This window comes from Heterocephalus glaber, unplaced genomic scaffold (genome assembly GCF_053883595.1).
Source record: "Heterocephalus glaber isolate CG9 unplaced genomic scaffold, H.glaber_assembly_v1.0 deba00001523, whole genome shotgun sequence".
Lineage (NCBI taxonomy): Eukaryota > Metazoa > Chordata > Mammalia > Rodentia > Bathyergidae > Heterocephalus > Heterocephalus glaber.
This window is the reverse complement of record NW_028258327.1, coordinates 6,434,828-6,460,988: the sequence shown is the minus strand read 5'-3', so window position 1 is coordinate 6,460,988 and position 26,161 is coordinate 6,434,828. Positions and strand designations below refer to the sequence as shown.

Below are 26,161 nucleotides of genomic sequence, written 5' to 3'. Positions count from 1 at the left end.
CTAAAACAAAATACAGATATGCATACTTAACAAGACTATCTTCCACCAAGTTTCATGCTGAATGTATTCATATTTAGTTTGGGGTAGTGCAGTCATCTTGTAGAAGTAATATGGTATTCTTTATGACTACACTTGAATCATGTTGGTTATCTTTTTAGGCAAGAAATTATTAATCTTCTTAACAGCAGCTCTTACGAATATGGAAAGACTTTGGGATAAACACTGTCATGAAGAATTTACTTAGACATAACAAAAGTCCTTCAGAGGCCAGAGACAGGGAAATAAGACACTTCATCTATTCCACTTCTTCTCTAATATTTAAGAGTAAACATTCAGAACAAACAGGAAATTAAAATTGTTATTTAGAAATATTCTATACAAATCATATAGCTACAGTGCTGTTTGTTTCAGATGAAGTTGGCTATCTATACACCTTGTGCACTGAATACACTGATGTGCTTGTTGTAAATGTAGATTCCTAGGACAATCCCCAGCTGAAGCAGGATTTGCCTAACGCTATAACACACCAATAACACAGGAAGAAAATAAGGACCAAAAGCATGTAGCTACAGGAAGAATTATCCCTGAAGGTATCAACTGAATCTGGAGTGTGGGTATAGCATAGTAACTTCTCCTCTGACCAGATGAGTTCCACACTGAATCAGCTGCAGTGGCCACCAACTGGATTTGCCACTCTGATCTCAGGGAAGACAAAGGTCACCTCTTTTATCTCTGTTCTTAGGAATACTATGTATTGTTTTTCAATTGGTTTGATAGAGGCCTGATGTGGCAAGAATTTTAAAATAAATATGGGTTGTTTGTTCTTAACTATCTTCAAATCTGAATGTCCTACATGTAGACTCATCCACCTCACAGTACAAATGAACTGTAGTCTTTGGGGAAGAGGCCCTGGGATGAACACTTGAAAAAATCTTATTTTAAAAATTAGGACAGAGTAAAATTGCCCATTTTCTCACTTTTGGTGTATAGTTCTATGTATTTTAACATATTCATTAATTTGTGTAACTATCACCATTATTAGGGTACAAAACAGTTCCTTTACAAAAAACAAACAAGTTCCTTTACACTACGAAACCTCCTTGTGCTAATTCTTTATAGTTAAAGCCTCTCTACCGACAAGCCCTGGCAACCACAGTTTGTCCCTCATCTCTGTCGTTTTGTCACTTTGAAAATGTTACATAAATTGAACCAAAAGTATATAAACTTTTCATACTGTTTCTTTCTCCCAACTTAATGCCTTTAAGATTCATCCAAGCTGTTGCATGTATTAATAGTTCATTCTTTTTATGGCTGAGTAGTGTTTCATGGTATCCATGGACATATAGTTTGTTAATTCAGTCTCCATTAAATGATGTTTGGGTTGTTTCTACTCTTAGTAACTACAAATAGACCCTTTAGGAACAATGACAAATGTGTGTGTGTGTGTGTGTGTGTGTGTGTGTGTGTGTGTGTGTGTGTGTGTGTAATGGAGCTACTGGGTCATATGGTATGTGTGTGTTTAGCTTTATGAAAACTGGTAAACCATTACCACAGTGGCTATAACATTTTAGATTTGCCATCCATCCACAATGAAGGAGAGTATTAGCTGCCTCCCATGTTTGTCTGCACTTGACATTGTCATTATTTTTCATTTTAGCCATTGCAACAGGTGTGTAACAGTATCTGATTATGGTTTTAATTAGAATTTCCCTAATAGTTAATGATGTTAGACATCTTTCTATGTCCTTGGATATGCATGTCTAATTGGTTCAAGTTATTTTAATGTACACAAAGGTTTAAGAACCAAAGTTTCTTATAGGAAGATACTTGCAGTAGTATTTTTATCTACCTGTATAATTTGACCTTATAAGATTTTATGCTAAATAACCTCAAATTCATTAAAGTATTAAATGTATTAAATTATTTACATTCATAGAAAGTATCTAACAAATTTATAAAATGTGATAGTAACTAAGAAAAAATGCACTTTAAAGAATCAAAGACAAGGTCATTTAAATAAGAAACATGTTGTAACCATATGTTAACTCCTGGAAACACAAATAAATGTAAGACAAAATCTGCAGATGGGTAAAAAAGATGGACTAATACATAATTACTTCTCTAAAGTATGACCAACTGAAATTCATGACCTACATGCTTCCCTCTAAACTAGTTCTTCTCTATGTTCTTTTTCCTTCATAACCCAACTACCCACTCAGCAATACAAGCCAGACATCTTTGCAGGAGACAGAAACCTTCATCTTTCTTTCTCAATCCTCTATACCATTAACCCAATCCTAGCAATATTTTCCAAATATTCCCCAATTAATTCCCCTCTCTAACTAGTCTTCTCATCTTCTCTTGTCCTGCCTCTACCCTGATATTTTAAATTGCAAACACAATACTGAACATGCTACTCCCTTCCTCCAAGTGCTGTAATTATTACCTACTGCTTTGAAAGTAACATACTAAATCTGTAACTTATATACAAGTTCTTTGTGATTTAGTTGTGGCCTACAACATCAGACTTATGTCACACAGTTGCCAAATGCTACTCCCCATCATTCTCTATATTTTAGCCATTTGACTTTATTTTCTCCCATGTTCTATTGTTTTTCTCATGGCAGGGTCTTTTTTTAGAACATTCATCTGACCTCTTTGCTCTGCCTAACCCTAACCTTCAGATCTGTGCTTAAATGTCACTTTGTTGGTGAACAAACACCATCTTCTAAAACCATCACTCAAATTTACTTTTTTTCAGCACTGTATTCCTCTTTATTATTTATTGTAAATGCATTTAAAAGTCATTATTTCATTAGTCATATAATCTCAGTCCTTCCAGAAAATATGTCTGTAAGGGTAAAGGGGAACCTGCTTTTCATGCTAAAATATTTCCATTTGAATATTAATCAGCACACAAAATCTATTCTCACTTCCTTCTGTGAGTCTTCTTTTACTGGATGGACTGGGAAGGTAAAAATACTGTTTTCCAAATGTCTTGTCAGGGTGCCAGATGCAAAAGTTTATTCTACTAATTGAAAGAATTCATGCAAGATTTGGATGGCAGTCAAGAGATAACCATCTTCCTGCTGTTGCCATTAACTGACAAGCAAGATCTTCGAAACAGGAGGACTGAATGTTATAATGGATGTATCATATACTCAAAATGTTTTTCTAGTGTGTTCATCAATATTAGAAGACATTGGTAGTGACAGTGGTGGATTTTAAACTGCTCATCACTACTCTTAAATTCAAACATTTTAGTGATAACCCCAATCTTATCAAACTTCTGGTAAGAGCCTAATTTCTTGTGCAAAATTATTTTGTATTTAAACTGTATCTAGAAGGGCTTCTGTTTCCTATACTGAATTGTGACTGATACAATGCATGTCTTGCTCAACTCACTATAAAGAGGATGTTACCAAAGCCACCTATCTATCTTGATACTTACTGTTCTGTTAACTACCTTACACTCAGTAAATATCTGCTGAGTGACCATCACCAAAAATAGTTTGAGGCTCACGCGAATACAGTCAATTCCTAATGACACAGACTAACCTAATCCCCATAACCAATTTCCAGATGTTGATCTGGCTGTGCTAATTAGTCATGTTAGGAGAAAGGAAGTACTGTTTTCTCTGCTCCATACTATATCCCTTGAAAGATGGTCTTGGTTCCCATGTGGGCTGCCCTGATTATGACTACAGCACAATTATATAAAAACAAGTTAGGATTCTAGAGAGAGCACTTGGATTAGCAAAAGGATAGTCTCATCTACAATTGGATTTTCTTTATTCATTGGCTATGTTTAAATAAATATTGAAATAAACATTTGTAAAAATCATATGGTGAAATGTGGTTTTGATCTTTAAATTTTATCATTACAACTGATTGTAACTAGGCTCTACAAAAAGATGAAAACTCAAACTGTATTGGGTCAACCAGGATATACAGCACAAGAGAATGGAGGGATATGGTAATATATACTTGGTTGGGATAGATTACAGTTGATGGTATACATTCTTAAAGCAAGCACAAACAAAACTATTATTATTGCATTGTTAGTGTGCATAACAAAAATACATGCTTTAATAATCAGCTGAAATTTTCAAATCATAAATCTCTATATCCCCAGGGATTTATTATTAAATCTGCAGGTCTTTAGAGTGCTTTCCTTACTCAGGTATTTTTCAAATGAGATTGAACAATAATGCAACTAGCATAATTTTCCAAAACAAAATGTATAAATTTATCAAAAGAAATTTATTCTATGCTTCTAAAATACACTTTAAAGCACAGAAACAGAAATTGCAGCAATAAAAATTTACTTGAAAGTAATAACTGGGCCGTGGATTTAGCTCAGTGGTGTTGCCGCCTGCTTTGTAAGTGCAAGATCCGGAGTTCGATCCCTGGTGCCAAAAACAAACAAACAAACAAGCAAAAAACATAAAACCCCCAAAGAAACAAGGATGAAATCCCAATGTTACTTGCTATGTTCTTTAGGCAAGAATCTCATATATTCAGAGTGAACATTATGTTAGACTACATTGAAATGAACATCTGGGACAATGGAATTTCTCCTACCTAGAGAAACATGAATCCCACTTTTATAACACTTGGCTCTCCAACAATCTTCACAAGCTTCACAGTGCATATAAAGTCTAACAGCCTAAGTATAGAACTTAAGTCTTCCATATTCTGGAGGGAAAAAACTACATGCCCAGCCCTCTATGCACCTTGCATTCCACTGAAGAAAGAACACTAGTTCTTCAAATATATCCGGTGTTTTCCTTCTCTTGCAGTTTCTTTCGTATCTTGGAATGCCTTTTTTCTTATTACTGCCTACTGAATCTGATGACTTGCTTAAATTAATTTGCTTCTCTTTTGTGTTCTCATTTATTTGTTCTTTTGTATTGTCATTTACTAATTTCTGCTTTCCACACATACATACACTTATTTATTTCTATATCATCTGTGAAACTGTGTCTCAAATACAGAAGCCTTGCTTTGTTCGGTCACTTATTATGTACAGCAGCACTTGACATCGTTAATTGAATTAAAATTGGCATTTTAATTTAGAATTGAAGGCCTTGTTTTACAGTTTAAAATGATTGTCAATAAAGAATATATTCAATTGAATTGTCCATATTTTAAAATTTCCCTACTGTTGTATATGTGTAAAGTTTTATTATTTTTTCATTATAGGTCATGTGTTGAAATAAAAATCTTGGTATAGATTAACATTTTTCTTTTAGTTTTTCCTTGGAAAAGATTTCCAGGTTTAGGATGCCCAGCATAAAGGGGCTGAAAAAAGACTGGCTTTTAAAATAATTAATGCCTCAGTAAATCAAGGAAATGTCAAACACTGAAACCATCTTCAGAGTTATAGTTGGACATTGTCATGTTTTATTTTTCTTTCATTTTTTCCCAGTGCTGAGGATTAAATGCATGGCCTTGCACACTCAAGGTAAATACTTTACCACTTAGCTACGCCCTCAGCTGTCACATGTAGTCTTTGATGACTGACTGGGCTTAAAAAGATATAAACTGAGCCAAACACGATGGGTCAAACCTGTAATCCCAGCACTCAGGAGGCTGAGGTAAGGGGAATCACTGGAAGTTTGAGGTCAGCCTGGACTACATAGTAAGTTCAAGGCCAGCCTGAACTACATAATGAAACCCTGTCTCAAAAATCAAAACAAACGAAACATAACAAAAACATATCATCTGTTAATTTCATCTAATAAGTTTTTATCCTCTAAAACTTGTTTACTCAATTTATTTCTTCTTTTTCTGTGCTTATTGGAAAATTCAGGTTTTAATTTTAAATTTAACAAGTGCACATATAAAGATGTAAATATCTACTGTAGGTGGTACTAATATTTGTAAGATACTGCTTATTGCTTTTTTTAACAATAAAATATTTGTTCCTGTTCCATTTAAATGTCACATCCATCATTCTTTAAACTATTATCTTCTTTCTTTCAAAGCTATAGGTAACCATTTACAGAATATGCTCTATGTGTCAACTGAGGTTAACTCACACCAACAATTGTGACTCCCATCAATTTAGGCAAGTCTAAGCTGTGTCTATGGAATGGAGGAGATTATTGGTAGATTTATATAATGAAAAGTCATAAAATTATACTTTTAAGTAGCTTGCATACATATTGGTCTAAATTAGTCAATAAATATTTCCGGTAGACCATTCCCACCTAAAAGAAAACTTCTCAATATCTCTGATATATGTAAAATAATTGAATCCATGTCAGTGTCCATAAATCAGAGAAATTCTGTACAAGAATGGATGGGAATGTTTAATCTACTACTAGAGTATTTAGGGAGTATGAAGAAATTTGCCCTCATAGTGGGGGAAAAACTGATTTGACAGATCTTGAGGGAAAAAGAATCTGAAGATTCTAATTGTATTCATTTCACTTAAAGTGAAAACCATGGCTCGATAATGAAAATATCTTCATTCCTTACTTCTACATATATGAGCTACTATTCTGAGATATGAGGTATGTACAAAAAGTGATTCCTTGAGGCAATTATCTGTGTGGGGGATGGAAAAAAGAAATAAAGTGTGGGGTAAATTAAGGAAATAGTATTCACATTGCTCATTATCCTTTCACTGTTTATAAATTTAGCTATTTGTACATATATGTTTTGAAATTTGGTTTCTATGATATAATCTGACCACTTTCTAAAATAATTTCATATATTCCATTTTTTCTCACAAAAAACTACTAGAATACACATTACATATTCCATTATCACTCTGTTTCACAGAAGAAATAAGTCTCATAAAATTTTAGGTATCTAAGGCTATAAGGCTTCTAGGGGTAAAGTCACAATAAGAGCTTTTCTAGCTTTTCATTAATGTGCCCTCTTGCTTTGGGAATTCTTGAGACACTCCCTTGCCTAAGGGGAAGCCAAGGTCCATCTATAGTTTAAACTACTTTTGGGGTACTTCACTTTCCTTTCTATACCTTCTCATTTCAGTGAACAATTTGGAAACACAGGTGGGTTTTCATCTGGGAGTGACTCTGATTAATGGGAATGGTATCAGATGTTCTAATTACAGGAGAGAAAAGATTCATTATGAGTTATGCTAGGGCCTAGAAAGTGTTATTAATTTACACACATGGAGAGAGAAGAGAAAAGGGTGGAGGAAAGGGGGGATGAAGAGGTTTGGAGGAGAAAAAGGAGTTGGATATCCTAGGGGAGTTTTTAAAGAACTACTTTTTACTTGGTAAGATAGCAGTAGAGTTGGTTATATTAAACATTTGGGGTAAAATATGACTGTGACACAGTAGGAATTTCGCGATATTCCCATTAACAAGAGGTACAAGGCTAAATTTCCATTTATAACCACAGCAAATTTACCTTCTAATTTTATTTTATTTTATTTTATTTTATTTTATTTTATTTTGGTACCGGGGATTGAACTCGGGACTTTGCACTTGCGAGGCAGGTGCCGGAATCTAATTTTATTTTAATGTATAAAGTACTTAATTTGCCATTTTTCAAAAAAGTGGGAAGAAATATTTCCTACCACCACAATATTTGCTCCCTTGGAATCATGGGAAGTTTAATACCATTCAAGTTCAAAAGGCATTTTGAAAAATAAAAATAAATAACTAGTTAAAAGAACAATGTTAGATTCTGAATGCTTAAGGAAGCATTCAGAAGGATTATCTTATTTTTTTGCTATCATATGCACTGTGAAAAGGCAGGCTTTTACAAATCTCTCTTAAAGATTTAGTTAGGTTGAAGAAATACTCTCTCATGTTAAAAAAAAAGATTCTATGCTCTAAAGGCTTCAGATATTCCCAGATTGGATTTGACGTTTTACTTTTAAACATACAGGATACCAGGGTGGATTACAGAGTTAGATTGGTTCAAACCATGCTCTACTACTCATTAGATGTAGTCTCTGGGAAAACAACTTACTTTCTCAGTTTGAGTTTCTTTATCTGTGTAATGGGGATAAGAATCTCGAAAGGACAGAACAGTGATGTAGATCACATAAGAAAATTAAAATGAAAGCAACTCTTAAAATGCTGTCTCAGAAGAATAAAAGCAAAAAAAAGTAATTTGAAGGTACCTATTATGAGACAAATACTACATGGTGACTGGGAATATAATAGTGAACAAGACAATGTTCCTTGAAAACATGACCTCAATAAATCCATTCCTCTTTAACAAATGCAGTAACACTTGGATGCAGACAAAAGTCAAATATAATAAAAAAAGTATGAAAAAAAATCAAGTAGTCATAATGACTAGGGATTTTTAAGTCTACCCTACTATATTAAAATTTTCTATTTCTCCATACTTTTTTAACATAATGATTTATGAATTTTATCCAGTGACAGTGCTTTAAATAACCAGAAAATGTCTCTCTCTAAGAATTATAACTGTATGAGCTATAGACTATATCATGATGTATCTGAATTACTTACAAAAATGTCAAGGAATAATAACAGTGTGAAGACACGATAGTCATGTAACAACAATAAAAACAGTCTTTGAGACTAGAAAACTCTAACAATGAGTAATAAACATAAATTAACTAAAATAACAAAAGCTCTCAGAATTGGGAAGTATGAAGTAACCAGAAATCCACAAGGTGGCTCCCAAGGCTTGGCTTTAAACACAATAGAGTTGTTTGTTAGTTCCAAAGAAATGAAACAAGACTTATGAATACCAAATTGACTTTTCAAAGACTCATAAATAACTGGAATAAGACAAAACTATACAATAGGAAACTTTATAAAGTGAAAAAAATGAGAATAAATAAATTTTGTAGTTCTAAATTGAAAGAAAATCTGATGTTGAAGACAACTGGCATCAGCTTACTATAGTCAGAATTTAAAATGTCAAACTAATGGTCAAAATGTAATTAACCATAATTAAATATTTTACTAAGATAATAAATGTGAAAGTACATAGCACAATGTCTGATATTAGCAGTTATTCAGTAAGCACGTCATGAAAAGTTTGAATATCCTTTTAGGCCGATATACATCTTTAAAAATTTATTTTCATAGCTTTAAATCAGGGCTAGTACACCTCTTCTACAAAGGAAGAGAATCTTAGAGTCTATAGCTAGTCATCAATTCTTCCCTTCTAGGTTAAGAAAGCAGCCATAGATGATAAAGCATCAGATTTGGCTATATTCTAATAAAACTTTAATTATAAAATCAAGTGGTCACTCATCCCCCAGGCCACAGTTTGTCCAATCTTGTTCTAAATTATTTTTGAATTAATATAATTAAATAAAACCTGTAAGATACTATCAACACTCAAACTACCTAGAGCAGTAAACTGTAATGTTCATGAGATCACTTGGGAATCTAGTTGAATATAGATTCTGATTTGGTAAGCCAGAGGTTCTGCTTTTCTAACAAGGATGCAGGTGATCCCATGGTTTTCTACTTCTTGAACATATTATGGGTAGTGCAGCAGTTGATTTCAAATCTTTTCATTTAGGAGTCCTTCACATTCTTTAAAAAGACTTTTTGATTACTTAGGTTATATAAGCCAATATTGTATTTGGAAGGTAAAACTGAAAATTTAAAAACTATTAATTCTTTAAAAGAATAATGATAAGGCCACTAGATGTTAACATTTTACAAAATTTACTTGAATGTTACATTTTAATTACATTTTTAAAAGTAGGAATAAGCACTTCAATTAGAACCACATGGAAAGTTGTGTTAAATGAATACATCATGCTGTGGAACTTTTTAAAAGATAATTAAGTGAAGGAAAAAGTCAATAAATTTCTAAAATTTACTTCTTGGAACCTGTAGATGGGGTATCTTTCACTCACAAAATATCTGACCTTTATGGCCCATTGTATGCTTTAGTTCTTGCCCTCTTGTTGTCATTTATACCTCTTTACCTGTTTTTCTGCATGCCCATATTCAGGTCCTTCGGTAGGCAAAAAGTAGGAAATCTGGCCACAATTTTTTGCTTTTTCTATTAGAGACATAGCTGTTCTTACAGTGGCATTTCGAGCATGTACAAACACCATCACCTAAAATAAAGGGAAGTAATTTAATATTCCAATTCATTAAATCACAGCTTAATACTAGCCTAGGAATCATCCTTTATAAAACAAATATTAATTTTCAAAACAAAGCTTGAATTTATGAAATATCCTACATTTCCTTATTTTAGAACAAAGCACGTATAGAATAAGGGCATGTTAAATAAAATTCAGTAACACGACATTATTAGCCTATAAATGATTTATGTGCTAATGGGTGGATTCTATAACATTTGGAGTTTGTGCATTTCTATTAGGAAGATACGATTCATTATGTTTTACACATACCATAGAAAATTGAGGATGATAATTTTGTTCATACGAAAGAATAAAATCTTTTTTCACAGCAATGGCTCTTTGGGAAAGATAGGACTGATATAATCGTGGGGAAGGGTTAGAATGACAAAGAAGAAACACTGCAGAGGACAGAAGGTACACAATGACAAGCAGCAAATGCAGACTGTTAGCTACTCCCTTATTTTATTCTCTTTAGTTGAAATCATATTCTGTTGAGTGTCACTGATGAGGGAAAATGCAGGCAGCATGCAAGGTCAGGCTAAAAGAGTGCTGGGTGGTTTACAATGAGCAAATCCATAGGGTTGGAGCTGCCAACCCCTGGGAGCCCACACCTTGACACTGTATACACCAGAGGCCATGACACGGCAACTTAGGATTTAATGTTTGCCTTGCTGGGCTTCTGTCTTGTTTTGATCCAGTCAATCATTATTTTCCTACTCCTCTGTGTTAGAATAGGAATGTTTACCCTATGTCACTGTATTTCAGAATTTTTAACTTGGGTTTTTTATTTTGGGGGGGCACACAGCTTAGTTTTTGCATAGAGAATCAGATACTTTGGATTTGGACTTTTGAGCAATGCTAGAAGGCTTAAAACATTGGAGACTCTTGGAGATGCACTGAATGCATTTTGCATGCTGAGGTGGACATGAGTTTTTGGAAGCCAGAGGTAGAATGCTGTAGCTTTGGTATTAAATATCCCCCCAAAGACTCATGAGTTAAAGCTTATTATCCAGTCTGGTACAAACTGGGAGATGGTGGAAACTTTAAGAAATGAGGCACAGTGGGAGGTTTTAGGTCACTGGAGCGACCCTCAAAGGAGAATGTGGCATGTTAGTCCTTTCTCTCTTTTTGCTTCCTAGCTACTGTGAGGTGAGCAGCTGGTGACACCATTTGCTTCAATGATAATGTTCTGCCTCACTACACAAACCACAGCAACAGACCATGGTCTGAAATCTCTGAAACTCTGAGCCCAAATAAACTTCCTCTTTAAGTTGATTACCTCAGGTTTGTTTGTTTTTACAGTATCAGGAAGCAAACAGTCTATAAAGTTGTCAAAGAACATGTTCCCATATATATGATACCAATTAAAATTCACACCAGGGTAAATCTTATATAACAATCAATCACAAAACTAGAATGCCTAACTAAAATTCTTTTAGGGTGAATTCAAAGTAAAGATAAGATAATGTGGAAAAACCCAAAATTCCTAAAAAAAAAAATCTCCCAAAGAGTTTAAAGAAAAAAAAACAGTGTAAGCCATATGGAGAAACAACATCAGTCAGTCATGGAAAGGGATGCAAAAAGAATTAAGATATGAGCTGGGAATGGTGGTGCATGTTTGTAACAGCAACACTCAGGAGGCTGAGGCAGGTGGACCACTGTGAGCTCAAGAGCAGGGTACATAGTGAGTTCAAGGTCAGCCTGCACTACAAAACAAGACCTTATCTCAAACAAACAAACAAGATGTGTTATGCACATGTACCAATTCCCCATGATGAATGTAATCATTATATACTTCAAACATGTATTAATAAAATTTTTAAAAAAACTTTAAGATGGAAAATTCTGATAACCATAATCCTCTGAAGTTTCACCAGTACAGCATATGTCAGATTCTACCATTCTGTCTCTTGCAAAAGGTAGGAACATTTTGACTATGCGTTTGCCAAGGCAGATTGTTTTCTCTAATATAAAAATAAATTTTATTATTTATAAAACCTCATGAACCCCAACATTAAATTTTTTAACATTAAATTTTAAGAAAACCTGAATTAAAATGGTTAATTTTTTTTCATTTATTTTTTCAAATGTTGTTGAGCATATAGTCATGCCCAGTCTCACAGAAAAACTGAAAAACAAAGGTTTCCTGCCCTCTTGGATGTGGGAATCTAGTGTAATGGCTTAAATAAACCCAAAATATTTTTACTTTATATTTACTAGCCATGTATGGACAGATATGTATAGGCAGATATAAAAGTAGCCAAGACACAGTCCTGTCTATGAAAAACCTCTATCATTTAAGGAGGAAGATAAAGCTGAACATATAATTTAGGCAGCTGCATCAAAGAAGGATGGAGTGCGGAAATCGTAGGAACTCTAGACATGGAGCTGGTGGATCTCTTTATTCATCTATCCCAAGATATTTAGGTAGAATCTACTATGTGTCAAACACTGTACTAAGCATCAAAGATACAATAACTGTATTCCAAGGTTCCAAGCTAGAAGGAAAGTCCACAATCATCAGTCCTATTTGGCTGTAACAGTAGGGTGCAAGCTTCACGGAGGAGGGCATAATATTATTTGGAATATTTAAAAAAAATTTTTAAAGTGTGTTAGCTTCAAGAAGTACATTTTCTTTTCAGGTTTTTACACTGAGATCCAAAGACAATTTCATCAGATTCATTGCTGGTGCACTTAAGAGATTTCTGGGTCCTCTTCTGAAAATCAACTGAGTAAGAATATTTAGGGTAGGGTCTAGAAACTGAACTATTAACAACTTAGTTTAACCATTTTATTATTGTGTGAAATTAGTAATTACCACCAATGTAATTTTCCTCTCTAACAATGAAAGCCATTAAAAGGTAAAATAATACCACCACTACAAAGATGTTTTTAAAAATTTCCCTTACCTTCATCTACCTATAAACATAGGCTACATGAAAATTTAGTATTTTATATAACCAGTATAGACTCTAGATCATTTCTCAGATGAGTTGGGGTTTTCTTTTTTAAAATTAATTCCATTGGTACATTTTAGAGATACACAATGAGCACATTATCATAGGGAATTTGTACCTGTACATGATATATCTTGCTTCTTTTTTTCCCATTTCAACCCCTCTTCCCCTCCTTACTTACAAAAGCTTTGTTTCCATTTTTTCCTTCTATTCTTTCTTCTTTTTTTTCCTTCCTTCCTTCCTTCCCTTCCTTCCTTCTCTCTCTCCCTCTCTAGCTTCCCTTCCCATTTGTGCCTTTTCTTCCTATTTCACAATATATATTATATATTTTGGTTCTTATTTATACTTTTGGTTTCTCACACCAGAGAAACTATGCACATTTGAACACATGTCCAATGTATTTCACATAACAGTACGGTCTCAAAGTGTATCCATTTACCTAGAAATGTCCCAAGTTTATCCTTTTATGGCAGAGTAGTACTCCATTATATAAAAAACCTCATCTTTGGGGCCAGGATTTAGCTCAGTGGTTCTGCTGCCTGCCTTGCAAGCACAAGGTCCTGAGTTAGATCCCCGGTACCAAAACAACCAAAATAAAACAAAACAAAAAAAACACATCTTCATTATCCATTCATCAGTTGATGGGCATTTGGGCCATTTCCAAGATTTATCTATTACAAACTCTGCTGCTATAAACATGGGTGTGCATATATCGCTGTGATATGATGTTTTTAATTATTTTGGGAAGATAACAAGAAGAGGAATACCTGGGTCAAATCGAACCTCTACTTCAGCTTTTTGAGGCATCTCCACACTGATTTTCAGTGGTTGTACCAGTCTACACTCCCACCAACTGTGGAGAAGGGTTCCTTTTTCCCCACAGCCCTGTCAGCATTTGTAATTGGTTGATTTCTTGATAATAGCCATTCTTTCTGGAGTGAGATGGAATCTAAGTGTTGTTTCAATTTGCATTTCTTAAGTAACCATTTATGTTGAACATTTTTTTCATATATTTATTTGCCACTTCTACTTCTTCATCTGAGAGATGTCTATTCATTTCAGATGTCCTTTTTTTTTGGATTGGGTCTTTAAATTTGGGGGCTCTGATTTTTTTGAGTTCTTTGTACATTCTAGACATTAATCTTTTGAGGAACAGCCAAGCCAGGGTTTTATAATGTGATCAGATTCTATTTTCCATAATTCAAATGTCGTATCATATAAATCCTGATGAATTAACAGATAAGGAAACTAAAGAAAAATAATCCATGACCTTAAATCTTGATTAATTATGCAGTCTGCCTTGCCAGCTTATCATTTTGCAAATTATCTTCTATTGTAGCCAACAGAAACAGTTACAACTTAAAGTAGCAATTACTTTTTATTAAAGCATCCCTCATGTCTTATTCAGTACAATAAACTCGTAAGAGTTTTCTGTCTAGATTCTTCAACAGAAGACACTGCAAGGTTCTGGGTCTCTATAAACATAATTGATTTTATGGTTTGTTAATTTGGTTAATTCAAAGAGACATACGAAAATTATAACAGAGGACCACATTGTTTCATTTGGCAGAAATAACTCCAAATTAATCTTAGAAATACTTTTAGTAACTAAGAAGCACTTAAATGCATGTGTCTTAAAATGAGATTAGAGTAGTTTCAAGTCAACAAAGATAGTAAATTTAAACTGATAAAACTGTTGATAATTTTATTTGAGGTTTCTTAGATTATACATTTAAAAAATATCATATATATTTGTTTTTACTCAAAAAAAGTAAGGGCCAAGGAGTTAGCTCAGTGGGTCTGTGCCTGCCTCACAAGCTCAAGGTCCTGAGTTCGATCCTCAGTACCAAAAAAAAAAGTGATATAATTTAAGATATATGCTGAAATCAGCCCTGTACTTGGAGAGAAAATATGTGACTTTGAATCCTAGCCTTGTTGTGTGACTTGTCAAAGAAAGCCCTTTTCACATAAAATGCTCATTAAAAGTTGATGAATGAGGAAAAGCTCAAAAATAATCGTGCAAAAAACTGGAAAGCTTAAATAATTATTTCAGAATGTATTTAAAGAAAAAGCATATTATTTGAAAAAGATAAAAAAAAACTATGTTGGAATATTACTGAATAGCAATGTGATTTAGAATAAACTATTTAATACCTTCTATTCTTATTTCTCTAAGAATACAGACTTACTGTGCATCACAGGATTACCATAAGAATCTAGGGACATAATGTAAATGAAAATACATTTAGTAAGAGAATGGTTTCAATTTTTAGACCTCTTCCAAGTTACCTGGAAAGCTTATTAAAAAACAGATTTCTACTCCTTCTTCCCACAGCCCATTTTGACTAAATAGGTCTAGAGCAAGACAAGAAATTGAATTTCAAACAAGTTCCACAGAGACGTTAATGCTCTTATACAGGAACTTTGAGAACCTCTGTCATAGCTGGTAAGCATTATTATAATAAAACTAAGTAAAATTAATTTAGCCTAACAGACTAAATGCTAAGAACAGTATATAATTGTTATAAATTGGCACCTATATAAATATTTATTCCACTTTTAGGTATATATGGATTCACAATGTGTATCTAACATCACATTAAACAATTTAAAATACTTTTAGCAACTTTTGAAAGTGGGCTTTGAATAATGGACTAAGAAAAAAATAATAGAAATATTTGGCTCTCATTGCTTTAAATTTCTTGACCTGTTGTTTAAAACCTTCATGCATGTGTATGTTTCTAGGCCTTTAGCCATGTTTTTTACTCAGTCCTCTTGCCAACTCCATCTGTGTAAATTCTACAAAACTTCAAGGCCTGGATCTAGTGATCTTTCTCTAATTTCCCCAGGGAAAATCAATCACTCTCAATATATAGTTCAAACTTTTTCTTTTTTGCATTGTATGTTCACTATATATATATATATATATATATATATATATATATATATATATATAGACTTCTTCCCTATTGAGACTAATAATAAAAAAATACTATTAATTAAGTGCTTGTTATGTGCTAGGCCTAATACTAGGCACAATATAAATGTACCTTATTACTCACAACACAACGAGGCAGGTAATTTTATTAGAATTGTACAAATGAGAAAATTGAAGCTCAGAGAGGTTTAATAATTTGCTTTCATTCAAGAGTAGAACCAGAATTAGCCTTAGATATGAAATTCCAAAACCTACTTTCTTTGTATCAAGTTGTATTTCTTCTGTGGAGGTCGCATGATGGCAAGGCTCACATTTTACTAGTTTTTATATCTCCTTGTTACCACCATACTATTCCGGCAACCACTGCGCACACATGATAAGTGATTGCTAAAATCCCAATGTTAAAGATGATAAGCATTCATTAAACCATTTTTTAGAGTATATTTGAATTTAAAAGACTGTACATCTTAATGATATAGGTTGAATTCATACTTTCATAGATATTAAAATATAGGTTATCAGGTAACATTATATTATTCAACTAGATATTTAATTGTCCTGGGTAGTTTCACTTAAATTTTTATTAGCAAGCCTTTCAGAGATATAAGCTAAAATTGTTAATTAGTCTTTTGATACTGTTTAGAAAATATATAGTTTCACTCACAATAGCTACAAAAAAACAACAAAAATACCTAGAAATAAATCTAACTAAGGAAGTAAAAATTACCAAATATTGAGAGAGGAAAATTGAAGAACACACACATACACACACACACAAACCACAAATGGAAAGCCCTCCCATGTTCATAGACTGGAAGAATTAATACTGTTTAGCTGAGCTGTTAGGAGGCTGAAGCAGGAATATGGCAAGTTCAAGGTCAGCCTGGGCTACATAGTGAGACCCTGTCTCAAAAAACAGAACAAAACATCTATATTACCCAAAGCAAGTGACAGATTCAATGCATCCCCATCAAAATACAAATAACATTTGTGTTAGCTACTTTCCTCTTGTTGTTGAGAAAAAATACCCGACACTGTAAGTTAAAAGAGGAAAGGCTTATTTAGCTTACAGTTTTAGAGGTTTCAGTACATAATCAGCTGGCTCCAAGGCATGGTGGCACATGACAGAGGGGTTTCACAGAGAAGTAACAGTTCATGACACCCACAAGGTAGCAAAACCAACAAGGGGCCTTCAAAGAGTCTTTCTGCCCCTTTTATATTATTCAGACAACAGGGATTAGGGTGGTGCCAAAACAATCAGTGTACTGTTTAGTAATCACATGCTTTGAATCCCAGCCTCACATACTCTAGATTCAGCCAACTCTGAAAAAGCATGAGGCTTTTGGGAGATATCTAAACACAAGCTATAATAACATTCTTCACAGAAGTAAAAATAACAAAATTATAAAATCTTATGAAAGTACAAAAGATCCTCAAAATCCAAAGCTATCTTGAATAACAATAACAACAACAACAAAAAATCACAATATCCAATTTTATGATATACAGTGAGTCCTTGACTTAGGAATGAGTTCTGTTTTGGGACAATGCTCATAAGTCGGATTTGTTCATAAGTCCAACAAAGCAAGTTTTATACACCTTTGACACAAAAATACAATGTAAAGCATAAAAAAACAAACACACACAACAGTACAGTAGGTCCCTGATAGTACTGTTCTACTCTACACTATCACACTGTACAGTAAGCACACTGTAGCACAACTGTGAAATGTCCAGCAGACATGTGAGCTACTTATGTGATATGTTTGCATCTAAGAAAGTTGGTATTGTGAGGACCATTCCTATCTGTGAAAGTACACAACTCGAATGTTCATAAGCTGGAGACTTACTGTATTACAGAGACACTAACCAAAACAATAAGGTACTGGTATTTGAATAGATACAAAAGATAACCATGACACAGATAACCATGTAACAGAAGACAGTTCCCATAAGGTATCCAAGATACAAATACCCATGGAACACAAAAGAGTTCCTAGACATACATCCATGCATCTATGATCAACTTATTCATAAAAAAGGCATCAGAAACATACACTGGAAAATAGCAGCCTCAACATCAATATAGAAAAGAATGAAACTAGGTTCCTATCTCTCACCATATACAAAAATTCAACTCAAAATGGATCAAAGGCATAAGCATATGGACCTGAAACTATAAAATTAAACACTTCAAGACATTGATGCAGGCAATGATTTTGTGAAGAGGACCTCAAAAACACAAGAAACAAACGCAAAAACCAACAAATGGGCTTACTTCAACTAAAGAAACAAATGACAGAATGCAGGACCAACCTACAGAAGGATTAATACCCAAAATATATGAGACACACAAAAAAAGAAAAAAAAAAGTAATCTAATTACAAATGGTCAAATGATCTGAATAGACACTCAAAAGAAGAAATACAAATGGCTAACAAATGTATGAAATGATGTCTAATATCATTAGTCATCTAAGAAATGCAAATGAAAACTACCTTGAGTATCATTGTACCTCAGTGAGAATGGCCATCACAAAAATACATACATACATACATATACACATACATACATACATACAAACAAAGAGCTGGAAAGGACGTGGAGTAAAGGTATTCTTATATACTGCTGGTGAGAATGGGAACTAGTACAGCTATTACAGAGAACAGTATGAAATTTTCTCCATAAATTAAAAATAGATCTACCACCTTTGTAGAAAAATGGATGTACCTTGAGACCATAATGTTAAGTGAAATATAACATACAACTTAAATATTGGTTTCTTATATGAGAAATCTAAAGTATAAATAATTTAAAGAGCAAAATAAAAGATAAAAGGAAGACAGATCTTTTGCAAATGAAGAGGACTTAGAAATGGAAGGGGGGCTGCTTATCTTGCAAGCACAGGGTCCTGAGTTCAATCCCCTGTACACCCCCAAAAAGAAATGGAAGGGGGGAGAGAGGAAAAACAATGAGAAGTAAAATGAATTAAGGTGTTATGTACATGTGGCAATTTCCCATGATAATGTAATCATTATGTACTGCAAACATGTACTAATAAAAATTTTCAAAATAGATCTACTGTATGATCCAAATATCCCACTTCTAGTTATATATCCAAAAGAAACAAAATAAGCACACCAAAGAGATACATGAGGGCCCATATTTATTGTGGTACTGTTCATAACAGCTAAGACGCAGTATCAACCTAAGTGCCCTAAATGCATGAATAGATGATGAAAATGTGATATACACATGAATATACATATATATGCATACACAATGAAATATTATTCAGCCACAAAAAGAATGAAATCTTGTCTTTTGAAGAAAAATAGATTGAACTGGAAACCATATTAAGAAAAATAAGTCAGACACAGAAAGCAAGTACCTCATGTTCCCTCTCATATGTGCAATCTGAAAAAGGTCAACCTGAATGTAGAATAGTCATTACTAGAGGTTGGGAAGGCTGGTAGTGGTGGCTGAGAGGTGGACAGAAGGAGTTGTGATCTGTACATATGGTATGCATGTGTTAAAATATCATAGTGAATCCCATTTATATGTACAAGTAATACATAAAACAAAATTTTAAGAAGCATTCTTGTTTTTGTAAAGGTAGGAAATTTGATACTACTACATTTGGATTATATTGATAAATCTGCTATTCAAAAACAGATAAAATTATAAATTTTGAAATACTGTACTGTTTTCTTTTGTTTATTTATTTTTGTATGTAGTACTGAGGATTGAATCTAGGACCTTCACACTAAACTACATCCCCAGCCTTTTTTACTTTTGAGACAGGGTAGCACAGGTCACTAAACTATCCAGGCTTGGCTCAACTTTAGTGATCTTCCTGCTTCAACTTCCCAGACTACTGACAGGCATATGATGAAATAGTTTTTTAATTATAAGTGTAACATTTGACATTTAAAACTAGCAATTATCTGATATTTCTGGCAATCAAATAAATTACTAAGATATTTCTTTTTTTTCTAAAGACCTGGTTAAACATTATTAGATATATTATGAAAATATAAGCTACCTCAAATAAGGTTAATTTATCTTGTTTCAGTTACATAAGAAAAATATTATTAGATATACCATGAAAATATAAGCTATCTCATATAAGGTTAACTTATCCTGTCCTAGCTATATGAGAAAACTGGATAATTAACTTATTGGTCTTCGTGCATTAAATTAGGAAGAAGCCAAGAAAAGTAATCCACAGCGGAGAGAAGTAGTTCCACAGCTTCAGGCTATGTAATTAGATCTACATTCGGGAGTTCAGAGTAGTTCTGGACTCTCATGCTGAGAATCACTAGTTCTCCTAAAACCTAAGTGATAAATAGATTTGGCCTGTCATTTAAAAATTATATTTAGATTAGTGAGAATGTGAGAAATATTTTTTCCCCAATTTGTCTAAAGAATCACTTTAATATTTATCAGTCTCTGTATCTGAGATGCGGATAGCTTTAAACTCTATATTGGAATAAAAGAAATCCACAGTATCTTCTAAAATCTAAAAGATAATTGCAAACAAAGTATTATTTTTAAAAGTCCACACATTATGTATCATGATAGCAAAAATACATAGCATAGTTCTGCTTAAGCCTACTGTAAAAAATATCTTAAAATCAATTCACCATTTATCCAAATACAGAGCAATACACTTAGAAGCATAAGACAGTTTTAAGATCACCAAAAACAAAACAAAAAGTAATTTATTAAATATAATTTTAAAAATATCAAATATTTTGAATGCACTTTTCCTCTGTTATAAAAAATTAGAGCTCAATACAGTGAAAACTTTAGTGTATCAAAGAGACCATTAAATGAGTAAAAAGCCAACTCATAGAATGGGACAAAATATTAGCAAACCACATGTGATGAGTTTAAAATCTAAAATATATTAATTACACCTAAAACTGAACAATGAAATAAAAAACTTAACTGAGCTTACTTAAAGAAATTAAATCTACATATTTCCAAATGTGGTTATACATTACAAATTGCCAATGAACACATGAAAAGATGCATTTCATATGCATTATGGAAATGTAAATCGAAAGTGCAATGAACTACCTCTTCATATCTATTGGGATGGCTATAAATTTACAAAAAGGAAAAATAATGAAGAACAGTGTTCAGGATACAAAGCAAATACACAAAAATCAATAGAATTCCTTTACATCAAAAATGAATCCACTAAAAATGAAATCAGGAAAACAATTCCATTCAAGATCACCTACAAAAACATTAAATAAAAACCAAACCAAGCAGGTAAAAAACCTCTAGAATCAAAATTGCTGAACACTAAAGAAAAAATTAGAGAAGATATTGGAAAACGAAAAGACATCTCTTGTTCTTGGATTGCAGAATTAATATTGTTAAAATGCTCATATTACCAAAAGTAATGTATAGATTTAATGCAATCCCTATTGAAATACTAATAACATTCTTTACAGAAGTAGAAAAAACAAGCCTAAAATTCACATGGAACCAGAAGGGACCAAGAATAGGCAAAGGAATCCTGAGCAAAAAGAGCAGAACAGGAAGCATCAGAATACTGGATAAAAATCAGCATGGTACTGGCACTAAAACAGACATACACAGCAATGGAACAAACACAAAACATGCAACCCTGTGCACTGTTGGCCATTTGTTTTTTGACAAGAAGTCAAAAATATACACTGGAGAAAAGATACCTTATTTAACAAATGATACTGCTTATCCATATGTAGCTAATTGAAACTAGATCCCTACCTCTCATCCTGTACTAAAGTTGAAAATGATTCAAGACCTTAAAATATAAAAACAGAACTTTGAAATGCCTGGAAAATTAGATAGGGGAAACAATTGAAGACATAGGCACAAGCAATGACTTCCTGAACAAAAGTCCTATACTACAAGATATAATATCAAGAATAATCAAATTAAAAAGCTTCAGTACAGCAAAGGAAGCAACACAATGAAAAGAAAGCCTACAGAAGGGGGAAAAATTTTTCCCAGATACATTTTTGTTAGAGGACTTATGTCTAGAAGAGAAAAAAATTAACTGCCAAAACTCAAATAATCCAAGAAAAAAACTGGGCGAATGAAGTGAATAAACACTTCTCAAAAGAAGTACAAAGGGCAATAAGTATATGAAAAAATGTTTATCATCTTTACCCTTTAGGGAAATGCAAATCAAAATAACTTTGAGATTCCATTTACCCCTGTCAAAGTGATTATTATCAAGAACACAAAAAGTAACAAATGCTGGCAAAAATGTGGGTAAAAGAAACTTTACATTGTTGGTAAGAATGGAAATGAGTATAACCACTATAGAAATCATTATGGAGGCTCCTCAAAAAACTATAAATAGGCTTCCTCGCTACCATGAAGTGAGCAGCTTTGCTCTGCCAAATGCTCCCACTGTGATGTACTGCCACGTCCAGGGCCACAAAGCAATACAACTAACTGACTGAGGACTGAAACTAATAGGACCCCAGTGTTGAGAAGCACAGCTGCCGCCAGTGCCGAGGAGGTGAACCTTCCAGGCCACGGTACCACAGTCCCCAGCACCAAGGAACAGAGCTATCCCCACCGCCTAGGAGGAGCCTTCCGGGAGACCAAACCACTGGCCCCAGCACCCAGGAGGTGAGCCCCATGGGCACCAACTGCATACCTCCCACACCCATTGAAATGAGAAGATACATAAACAAGTTTCAAAACCAGACTTCCAGATCACCTAAAGCAACCCCAAAGGGAAATGAGAAGGAATAATCCCATACTCAATCACCTGGAATTCCTGAACTGGCAAAAAAAGAGGATCTGGAAAAATGAAATCAGAAATAACTTTTCAGATAACAACAGAGATTGTGGCCACAGTGCAAGACATGATTAATAAATCTAGAGAGGATACAGATAAAAACTTAGAGGAGCTGAGGAACATGATGGAATATCAACATAGGAAACAAACGGAATCCATAGAACAGATGCAAACAGATTTCCAGGACATTAAAAAGTACAGCATAATGAACCAATGTAAGGACAGAATTTCAGATATACAAGATAAGGTTGCAATTAGTGATCAGGAAAAGAAAAATTTCTTAAAAATAATAAGGGACCATGAGAAATCTATCCAACAGCTGCTAGATAATAAAGAATAACACAAGAGTGATTGAAGTTGATGAAGAAACAGGAGTGCAGGCAACATGAAAATACTGTTCACAGAAGCGATGGCAGAAAACTTCCCAAGTAGGGGAAAAGAACTTGGCATACAGATAAATGAGGCATATTAGATTCCAACTAGATGTGATAAAAAAAATCTACACATAGGCATATAATAGTTAAGATTCCAGAAACCCAACAAAAGAACAAAAGCAGCTAGAGAAAAGAAACAAATCACATACAAAGGAAAACCCATCAGAATCACAGCAGACTTCTCAATGCAAACCCTCAAGGCAAGAAGAGCTTGGAGTGATGTGTTTCAAGCCCTAAAGGAAAACAGCCTCCAACCCAGAATGATGTACCCTGCAAAATTATCTTTCAAAACTGATGGAGAAATAAGATACTTTCATGACAAAGAGCACCATGGGAACTTGATGAATACCAAACTAGCACTCCAAAAAATTTGACACAATTTCCTAGGAAAAGAAAATGAGGATGACAACCCCAGGAAGCCCAGCAGAATGAATCCATCAGGCATGACAAAAAATTAAATGCAAAGGGGGAGAGTCCAACAAAAAGAAAAAGTCATGACAATGATACGTCAATATGTATCAGTTATAATCATCAATGTTAATGGTCTCAATTCACCAATCAAAATAAATACCCTGGCAGAATGGGTCAAGAAGCAAGATCCAACAAAATGCCACATAAAAGAAACACACTTAATTAAAAAACAAACCCATGGACTGAAAGTTAAAGGGTAGAAAACAATACTCCATGGGACAGGAACCTGAAAAAAACAGTATTAGCTATCCTCTTAGCAGATCAAGTGGATTTCAACGCAATGCTGATTCAGAGACACAAAGAAAGACACTGCATCCTTGTAAAGGAAACAATCCAAGAGGAAGAGATGACAATCATAAATATCTATTCACCAAACACTAGTGCACTCAACTATATAAGACAAATACTAATGGAAATAAAAAATCAAATAAGCACGAATACAGTAGTAGTGGGGGGAACTCAATACCCCACTGTTACAAACTGATAGATCAACTAGACAGGAACTAAACAATGAAATACTAGAATTCAATCAAACTCTTGAACAAATGAACTTAACAGATGTTTACAGGGTGTTCCACCCCCCAAAATCAGAATACACATTTTCTTCAGGTGCATGCAGGTTCTTCTTCAAAATAGACCATGTACTCGCTCACAAAACATGTTTAAGTTAAAGGAATTGAAGTTATCCCCTGTATATTATCAGACCACAGTGTGATGAAATTGTAGATCAATAGCAAAAGAAACCGCAAAAATTTCATAAACACATGGAAATTGAACAACACACTTCTGAATAACCAATGGGTCACAGAAGAAATTAAAAAAGAAATCAGACAGTTCCTTCAATTAAATGACAATGACAATACAACATATTGCAATCTAAGGGACACAATGAAAGCAGTCTTATGAGGGAAATTCATAGCAGTGAATACTCATATTAGGAAAACAGAACGAGCCCAATTAAACAACCTGATGCTGAACCTCAAGCTTCTAGAAAAAGAACATCAGGACAAACCCAAATCTCATACAAGGGAAGAAATTATAAAGATCGGAGCAGAAATCAATGCAATGCAGACTAAGACAACAATACAAAAAAATCAATGAAGCCAGGAGTTGTTTCTTCAAAACAATAAACAAAATTGACAAACCCTTAGCCAACCTTATCAGAAAAAGGGAAGAAAAGGCCCTAATACATGCAATTAGGAATGAAAAGGATGAATTTACCTTGTACCCAGCAGAAATCCAGAGGATAATAAATATTGACTTTGAGAACCTATAGCCAATAAGATGGAAAACACAGAAGAAATGGACAGATTCCAAGATACATATGAATTTACCAAACTTAAATGAAGAATACTTAAAAATTCTAAATGGCCCAATATCAATCAATGAAATTGAAAATGTAATTAAAAACCTACCAACTAAGAAAAGCCTGGGCCCTGATGGCTTCACTGCTGAATTCTACAAGACATTTAGAGAGGAACTACTGACACTACTGTTTAAACTTTTCAATGAAATTGAAAGGGAAGCAATACTCCCAAATTTATTCCTGTAAGCAAGCATCACCTTCATCCTCAAAGCAGAGAAAGACCCAACTGAAAAAGAGAACTATAGGCCAATCTCACTAATGAACGTAGATTCAAAAATCCTTAATAAGATACTGGCAAATAGAATGCAGATCATCAAGAAGATCATACACCCTGATCAAGTGAGATTCATCCAAGGGATGCAGGGATGGTTCAACATACACAAATCAAGAAATGTAATACACTATATCAATAGAGCCAAGGACAAAAAACATGATTATCCCAATAGATGCAGGAAAAGCATTTGATAAAATCTAACCACATTTATGATAAAAACCTTACAAAAAATTGTAATACATGGTCTCTACCTCAATCTGATAAAAGCAATCTATGAAAAACCAACAGCCAATATCATACTAAATGGTCAAAAACTGAAATCCTTCACACTAAAATCAGGAACAAGACAAGGATGTCCACTATCACCACTCCTGTGCAATATAGTTTTGGAAACATTAGCCATAGCAATTAGACAAGAGAAAGAAATAAAAGGAATAAAGATAGGAAAAGAAAAAGTCAAATTGTCATTATTTCCAGATGACATCATACTCTAAATAGAAGACCCCAAGAACTCCACCAGAAGTCTTCTAGACTTAATAACCAAATTCAGTAGAGTAGCTGGATACAAAGTTAACATACAAAAATCAATAGTTTTCCTCTACACGAACAACAAACTCACTGAGAGAGAAACAGGGCAAACAATTCCTTTCACAAAAGCATCCAAAAACCTGAAATACCTAGGAATCAACCTAAAAAAAGAAATCAAAGACCTCTTCTCTGAAAACTATAGCACTCTGAAGAGAGAGATTGAAATTGATATCAGAAAATGGAAAGACAGCCTTTGTTCCTGGGTAGGAAGAATCAATGTAGTGAAAAATGCTCATACTTC

At 33.7% G+C, this 26,161-nt stretch overlaps 1 protein-coding gene across 4 annotated transcripts in view; it reads right to left on the bottom strand.

The window, feature by feature from the left end:
• Nucleotides 1-26,161, bottom strand: part of Ascc3 (activating signal cointegrator 1 complex subunit 3) — a 320,418-nt gene that overhangs the window by 145,261 nt on the left and 148,996 nt on the right. For all 4 annotated transcript variants that reach the window (XR_002388709.2, XM_004862476.4, XM_021242706.2 and 1 more), the window contains exon 14: nucleotides 9,914-10,048. Coding sequence is in view for 3 of the 4 variants with exons in the window: in XM_004862476.4 (XP_004862533.1) it covers nucleotides 9,914-10,048 (135 nt within the window). In the remaining variant the exon portion in view is untranslated. The remainder of the gene's footprint in view (nucleotides 1-9,913; nucleotides 10,049-26,161) is intronic.